This window comes from Astyanax mexicanus, chromosome 14 (assembly GCF_023375975.1).
Source record: "Astyanax mexicanus isolate ESR-SI-001 chromosome 14, AstMex3_surface, whole genome shotgun sequence".
In the NCBI taxonomy this organism is placed as follows: Eukaryota; Metazoa; Chordata; class Actinopteri; order Characiformes; family Acestrorhamphidae; genus Astyanax; species Astyanax mexicanus.
The window spans coordinates 23,102,632-23,110,946 of record NC_064421.1 but is presented as its reverse complement, the minus strand read 5'-3'; the positions used below and the strand labels follow the sequence as shown (position 1 = coordinate 23,110,946).

At 39.0% G+C, this 8,315-nt stretch overlaps 1 protein-coding gene across 1 annotated transcript in view; it reads left to right on the top strand.

Moving 5' to 3' along the window:
• Nucleotides 1–2,184: 2,184 nt before the first annotated feature.
• zgc:174356 (uncharacterized protein LOC100137120 homolog) overlaps nt 2,185–8,315 on the top strand; it is a 59,324-nt gene continuing 53,193 nt past the window's right edge. The window contains exons 1-2 of the mRNA XM_049464174.1: nt 2,185–2,469; nt 6,737–7,469. Of these exons, the coding sequence (XP_049320131.1) occupies nt 2,353–2,469; nt 6,737–7,469 (850 nt within the window). The 5' untranslated portion in view covers nt 2,185–2,352. The remainder of the gene's footprint in view (nt 2,470–6,736; nt 7,470–8,315) is intronic.

Sequence of the window (8,315 nt, the reverse complement as noted above, 5' to 3'; positions counted from 1 at the left end):
CAAAAATCTAAATAATCAGTTTCTCTAATCAGATTTTTTGTCTTTTAAAGCATTGCGTGTGTGAAGCCCTATCCGGACAGGATTAGTTTCTCAGGGGGACGTCTGTAAAAAATATTTTACATTTCTACTCAGTGATAAAACTCTTGCATCCGGACTGCAATTAAAAAAACAGGAGAACGTGAGAGTTTTTTTGGCTTTCTCAGTCACATGACATCATGTTCAGTAGCTCCTGCATTTTCACTCGCTGTTGTGTTCACGTGGACCTCTGTGGAATCGTGCGCCCAACGTGTAATTATGGTGTGTGAAAGTGGACAAATAGCTATTTTATTAAACACAAGGTGACGAAACTCAGAGAATTACCAGAAAAACAGCAGGTAATTCAGCCTGTAATTCTCTCAGAGGACGTCTGAGAAAAACACATACACGGTCATTCTAGACGGGAATAAAATCATAGAGGACACCCCCCCCATTAAAAGAGAAAATTACCCCAGAACCCCCTGAGAAACTAATCCTGCCTGGATAGGGTTTAAGATCATTTTGCTTATTTTAGGAAAAAATATCTTAATCAGTCTTACTTAGAATTTTCACCTTATTTTTAGTCATTTGAACTTAAAATCAAGTTAATCTGTCACTAGTCAAGGTATGCTGGTTCAGTGTCATTAGTGCTGGATGCAGTCCTTCAGGTGGATGTTTGTTTACGGTTGAGATTGCACAGATTGACTGGCTGCTTCTTCTGCTGGTGTGTGTTGGTTGAATGCTGAGTGCTGGCTGTAAAGTGTCCTTGGTTCTTTATGTGGTTTCATGAAAAGCACTAAACTGTATAAATTTTCTAACTTCATTCATAATCTTCAGTTCTTCCTTCCCAATCTGGTAGAACTACCTCACTCTAAAAGTGATTTTGTGTTTTATTCAGAAGAACTAATATGATTAAGTTGAGTGAACTTACCGGTCAGTACAACTTAATAAAAGTTCAGAGAACTTCAATTATAAGTTACAAAAAAACGTATAATTGAGACAATAAAAAAATATGTGATTTGAACCAACATTTAGTTTAGTACACGAGCCAATGCTCTTTCTACAGTGTTGCTTCATATAGCTTTCCCATAATGCTCCTGGAACCATATATTTGCATAGTGGGTGTGGCCTATCCCTTACTTACCATCTTTGTGTTGTCTGTTGCTCAAAGCTACCTTATTCTAGGCATGTGCAAGTGTAATGTATGTGTTTATTGCTTGGCCTTAGTGTTTTAGGTAGTAAGGTAAATCATCTTTATTTTGTGTTCCTAGCGCCTAGGCTTGGGGCTACAAATTTCACTCTTGTGTTGTGACAGTATCATGCTGTCAGTATTGGCAGTTCTTTAAACCATGGCAAATATGTTGGGAAATCTTTACATATTTGAAAAAATTAAACTACTATTATAAATAAACCTTAGTTGAGTTGAACAAACTTAGTTGGTTCAAGTTATCATCTAGCTTTGACTCAGTTAACTTGAATGAACTTAAAATTGTTATCAATTTACAACTTAACTGAGTTAAATCTATATGATAACTTGACTGAGTTAAATTGAGCCAGTGAATAATTTTTAACAGTGCTGGGCTGCTCTGTCGATCACCCTGTGAAAACATTAGTTAATCAGAGACAGGAGTAACTGGGTTTGCCGATGGCTTATTAGGGGTTAACGCCGCTGTAGAGCTCTGCTTTTGAATATTGCATAACATGCCATTGTAAAGAACGGTCTGCTCTCTTATCATCTAATTTAGAGACGCTTTGATTCACATATTCATTATCATGAACTCAACCCTACTTCCCTCCTAGTGAGACTGCGTTAAACCTCCCCGCACTTTTATAGAACGTTATAAAGAAACCTGTGACAGGCTGTAATAAGGCCTTCGCAATTGCATTCAGTCATTCTTGCACCTTTTTCTCGTACGATTTCTCGCTGTTTTGTACGGATTTTAACTCAGAGCTCTTGTTATGTGAGTCACCGTGATCTGTGTCAGCTGTGGGTCCTGATTTTTCTCTGGCAGCGGAGAACGGCCTGGGCAAAGGTGGCCGGGGAGTGTTGGTAGGGATTCGGTAGGTGCAATAAAACCCGCCTCCTGGCCAATGGAGATAAACAGTGTGTTTTACTGATAAGAGAAGATCATGACTAAGGCTTTTCCTGCTTTCGGTGGCTGACTCGCATGTGACCATGACCTCACCTAAGCAGAGTGTTGTGGGAAGACACAGGAACTTCCCTCATTAGACCCTGGAAATGGAGTAACTGCTGCTTTTTAGCCCCTGAGAATCACAACACATATCTTCCCGTGTTTGCGCTCTGCTGTTCTCGTTTCAGTAGGACTGTATAACAGAATGCCAGAATGGCTGGAGAAGCTGAGGAGAATCGTTACAGTGGAGCCGGCAATCTTCTTCTACATGACCAGCCTCTTCCTCATGACGCCAGCATATCAGCAGCTGATCATTGAGAAGGTGAGCTGCACCAGTCCCATAGAGCCTGTTTACATGCAATTAAAATGTGTTTTTTTATATATGGGATCTGATTCCATCAGAAGTGGAAATACATCTGTAGAACAAGTAATGTCTGTTAATACAAGTAATTATTACTGTGGATCTACACTCTCTCTCTCTCTTTCTCTATCTCTATATCCCTTACTCTCTCTCTTGCTGTGTTTGTGAGTGTGTGTGTGTGTGTGTGTGCTTGCAAGCTGGTGTTTGTGCATACGGTGGATAAGAGCAGTAGAGTGAGTTCCACTGCGATTAAAAAAAAAAAAAGAAAAGAAAAAGATTGCCATTTCAGAAGTAAAATTTAAATAACTATTCCACCCAGTGCTATGGTAATAAAACGTGTTAAAAAAAACATCAGAAAACATTTTTATTTGGGTAAAAGAAAAAAGTAAAAAGAAATACATCTTTTAGAAGTGGTTGAAAAGATGTTTATGCAAGGATGTATTTTTGTTAAAAAAGTTTAAAAATAGGTATTTTTTTAAAGTGGTTAAAACTTTATTTTACATATTGTTTTATGTAAAAAAAATGCCAAAAGTTATACCTTAACAAGTAAAATATTCTTAAATTTAGTCTATATAGCCATTATTCCATTAAGAGTGAGCATTGCTAACTTATTTTTAATGTTCTTGTTTTACTATGTTAAATTGTCTTATTGTATTGGCGGATGATTTTGCTTAATTTAGGATACAATATCTGCCAATGAAATACTGTAAGACACTTTCAGTAGAGTCAATTTCTTAAAACACACTAAAATAAATTCTTACAGGTCAAAATTCTTACAAACCAATGCCAAAATAATAAATGTCAGATTTATAAACTAGATTTAAGAGGATTTTACTTGCTAAGATTGACATTTTTGCAGTGTATTGATTTACTTAAAAAATTATAGTTAAAATCTCGTCTTAAGTTTTGAGGATTTCTTTAGTCTGAATGTGTGACTGCACTTAGCGTGTAGAAAAGTACCGATACTTTTTAACGTACATTGTAAAATCTCTGTCTCTTTCTAAGCAGAGAAATATCTAAATATGATTTTCACAATAAACCTGTTAAACTATTGTTTGCCAGCTGTCCTTAGTTTTCCTCAGTTCTAACTCTGTGTTTCTTTGGTTGTATGATGTGTGAATGAGCAGATGGTGACTGGGTTTGCCGTTCTGATATCTCCATGTATGCAGTGGCTCTTGTATCAGCGGCATTAGCAGCGTACAGTTGCTCAGATAACCAACAAAAACTGTCATGGCCAAAATAACTCCAACAAAAACCTACCAGAAACCCTTTTTTAGAATGAATATACTTAAATGTTCAGAGATGTTCAAAGAAGTATACTGGTGCCTTTAGTTACAATATTTTCCCTCTTGCTTTAAAACCATAAAACGGTAAACCAGACATGATGTACAGCTCTGAAATAAATGAAGAGACCACTTCAGTTTCTGTTTCTCTGATTTTGCTATTTATAGGTACACTCTAAAAAGAGATTGTGTTTTATTCAGAATAACTAATATTATTTGGAAATGAGAAATGGCTGAAATAACAAAAAAGCAGAGCTTTCAGACCTCAAATAATGCAAAGAAAACAAGTTAATATTCATAAAGTTCATAGAGTTCAGAAATCAATATTTGGTGAAATTATATCCCTGTTTTTTAATCACAATTTCTTTCATTCATCCATTCATCTTGGCATGTTCTCCTCCACCAGTCTTACACACTGCTTTTGGATAACTTTATGCCTTTACTCCTGGTGCAAAAATAGCAAGCAGTTCAGCTTGGTTTGATGGCTTGTGATCATCCATCTTACTCTTAATTACATTCTGGAGGTTTTCAACTTGGTAAAATCAAAGAAGCTTATCACTTTTAAGTGTACTCTTTTTTTTCCAAGCTGTATGCAATAGCGTGACGATAAAATTTGACCTAATCTGCTCAAACTAAACAGACTCCCGACAAAGTAGATCCAAATACTATTGTGATACAAAATGCATGTTGATGTCAGGTTTAAACAGACCCACAGAGCTGCAATGAAACTTTAAGCAGGAGAGAAAATAGAAAGCGAGTGAGGGAAAAGAGAGAGAGGGACATTAATCAAGGCAGTCCTGGGGAACTGTGTTTTGCTTGGTGTCTCGAAAAACAGGTCAGCAGGGTGCAGTCCTGGAGCAGAAGACGGAGCCGAGCGGACTAAACGCAGCCCACAGCCCAGGCCGACTCACAGCACAGCAGCGCTGCTTGAGATGTGCTCAAAAAGCCCGAGCCGGAGCAGACATTAATCAGCCTGAACTGTCCGTGACTCACAGTGTTCCCAAAGCAAAACCTGAAGGCTTTGTAATCTTCCTCGCTCGAGATTCAATTATCGCTGCTGGTCATTTGTCTGGTTTAAGCTGCTGAGCGTACGAGTTGGTAAAGGTCTAATGTGCGATGCCACCTGTGACCTCGAACTGCGAGAGGATAAAAGCATAAAACACTCACACGTATTCCTACATCTGTTTTACACCATCGGTGGACCAGTGCGGCCTTGTAATCACATGCTAAAGAGGAATTCTTTTCTTTTTTTTACTGAAATGTTCATTCATACTGTTCCCACTGCCTGCTCTTGTCTCCCTGCGTTGCCCAGAGCAGCATATATCTCACATCCTTTCAGCTCTCCGCTTCCTTTCCTCTTCCTGTGCCTAGCCCCTGTATGAACTCTGGAGCCCGCATGCTCCTGTAAGGATGTGGGTGAATGCATTATAGGATTCAGCACAGCCTGCGCACAGTAAAAGTCTTTAAAGTTTAAAGGTTCAGATGAGATGTGCACTGCTGATGATTCACGATTCATACATGTACATGTATTTTTTTTTCCGGTGTTTACTGGTGTATACTGCCATTTCTTTTTTTTTTATCATAATGCAGATTTAATGAATCGCATTCTGTAAAAAAAAATCATGGCTAAGTGGTTGACAGTTTGTGGGAGGAGTTTGTAATTTAAAATCCTGCAGGGGACACAGATGTGCGGATCTCTGTTATATATATGATACGTGCACTGTATCAGATCAGTAAGAAAGAGCTCGAAAACTTTACATGTCATTTTTATTTACTTGTTTATTTGACAGGGACAGTGCTCATTAATTATAATAATTAATGATAATTATATACATAATTATATATATATATATACAAACAGTGGTCATAATATTACTGAATGCTTGACTAGTGCTTTATATAGAATGAATGAATATCAGTATTTGGTGGCCTTATATTTCTTAAGACATACGGATAACATTAGCAATTAGGAGCATTACTACACAGCAAAAACTGGAGAGTTGAAATTTCAGAGTTAAAGAGTTGATGGAATTTTGACTAATTCAGATTTTAAATTCGTTTTTTTTTAAATTGGGGTTATTTGACAGAGTTATAAAATATTTCAGTGTTAACCCAAATATTTAGCATCATTTATTTGCATAATGGGCAAAACCCCAAATCCTAGCCTAACATCATTGTAAAGTCTTGCCCACCAGGGCTACCTTCCATTGGTTATTCCGTTGTATATTTTACAGAATGGTTGCTTTCCTAGTTCACATGTTGTTGGTTATAAGAGCAAGTTACCATCAGGGGCGCAACTACATAATTTTTGGGGTGTATGCAAACGTAGTATCTGCGCCTCCCGTTTTAAAATCGTCAGCGAGGGGGGGGGGGGGGGGTGCGCTTTTAAAATCATCGGGGGGGGATGCGTTTTAAAATCGTCGGGGGGGGGGGGGGGAGATGCGTTTTAAAATCATCAATGGGGGGGAGAGGCGTTTTAAAATCTTCAAGGGGGGGGGGGGGTTGGGGGGAGATGAGTTTTAAAATCATCAGCGTCCTGTCATTACTTTCCCACCGCGCTCTGCAAATTTATTTGGGCCTTTGATTTGGCGCCCCCTCTAGTGCAGCGCCCCTATGCATCGCATAGGCTGCATACCCCCTTTTTGCGCCACTGGTTACCATCATCTATATTGGTAAGTGTGACAAAGAGCTGGCAATGCACTGAGAACTGTAATGCATGATTACATTTCCTAGGCAATGGAAAATACACTGGCATACACTTGTTGAGTATGAAATTGCTATTGTAATCAGAAATTATGCCTTTTGTTCTGATTTTCTCCTAAATGTTCCAGGGTTTTAAAATACTACAACGATTTTTTCCTGCCCACAGAATTTGCTGTGTGAAATATATCTTAGACAGATAACAATTAACATGTCTGTTAACATGTCTTATCCAATATTCAAAGGTCTGCAAGAAGCTCCACAACAACACCTGTAACCATCATGAAGAAGATGAGCAGGTGGAGTCTCAGGCCTCTTACATTCTGCTGTTCTACACCCTCATCCTCAGCTTAGTCTCCATCCCTCCAGCCATGCTCCTGGGCTCCTGGTCGGACCGCGTTGGCCGCAGGCACGTGCTGGTCCTGCCCTTCATACTGTCTCTGCTGAGTGGTGGGGTACTGGTGGCCATGGTGTTGGTGGAGACTATGAGTGTCTACTGGTGCCTGTTGGCTGCTGGTATTATAGGCCTCACCGGTGGCCATGTCTCAATCTTCCTCATCTCCTTCAGCTACCTGGCCGACATCACTATAGACTCCAGCTCCAGCCGGACTCTGCGCATGGCCGTGGCCGAGGCCATGGTCTTCGTCGGGGGCATGGTGGGGTTCCTCCTGGGAGGCTTCCTCGAGCAGTGGTTCGGCTTGTTGGAAGCTTTCATAGCCTACATCTGTTGCCATGTTTTTGCCATCCTCTACATTGTGCTGTGGCTGCGAGACCCAAGACCGTTCGGCAGTGCCTTAAGCTTCCCGTCTAAAGAGGAAGAGGAGCAGACGAGTTCTGAGAAAAGCCAGTCTGGGCTCTTCATCCTGAAGTATGCCAAGCTGTCGTTTCAGGCTGTGTTCAGAAGAAGGTCGGGTCAGGATAGGCTGAAGCTGCAGCTCCTCATCCTCTGCACGTTCATAAACAACTTGGTCTCTATCGGTGAGTGCATAAATCTCCAGCGCAACAAAAGATGGGAAAGGCATGTTCAGCCTCTTTAACATTAAACACTGCTGACTTTTTAAAAGCAAAAGGTCTTTAGTTTTCTGGAGGCAATGCACACACACTGTGACGCGCCTTTTACATCCTTTTCTTTTTTTATAGCTCAGTAGGAGAACAGTAAACTGATGCTAGTATATGAAACTAGTGGTGTCAATCGATTAAATAACAGCACTTTTCTTGACACTTTTGATTTTAGGAGGGAGAAAAAAAACCCCAAATAAATCTGTAGTTTGTCACGCATGGTAAAAGTAACCTTTAAAATAAATACAGTAACAGTCAAAAGTTTGGACACAACCCATTCACATTCTTCTTTACCGTTTTTCTTTATTTCTTTATTGTTTTATTTATTTATAGTTTATTTTCTACATTGTAGATTACTTGGGTTCTGCAGCAGGACAATAATCCAGAGCACACAAACAAGTCCATCTCTAAATAGCTTTAAAAAAAAGTCTAAGTCTAATTGAAATGTTGTGACATGAACTTAAACAGGCGGTTCAAGCTCAAAAACCTCTGTGTGGCTGAATAAAAAAATATGTTGTATAAAGAAGAGTGGAACAAAATTCCTCCACAGAGATGTTAAAGAAAAGTTAGTAGGTTTAGGGAGCAAAAAAAAAGTTTTACAATGATAATTTAAAAAGTGCTTTTTATATTTTTCAGGTTATCTTTGTCTGATATTAAAGTTTAATTTACGGAAAAATAGCAGTATGCAAACATTGAAAATAAAGAAATTACATTGAATGAGAAGAGGTGTGTCCAAACTGTATGATTTAATATCTTAGTGTCATT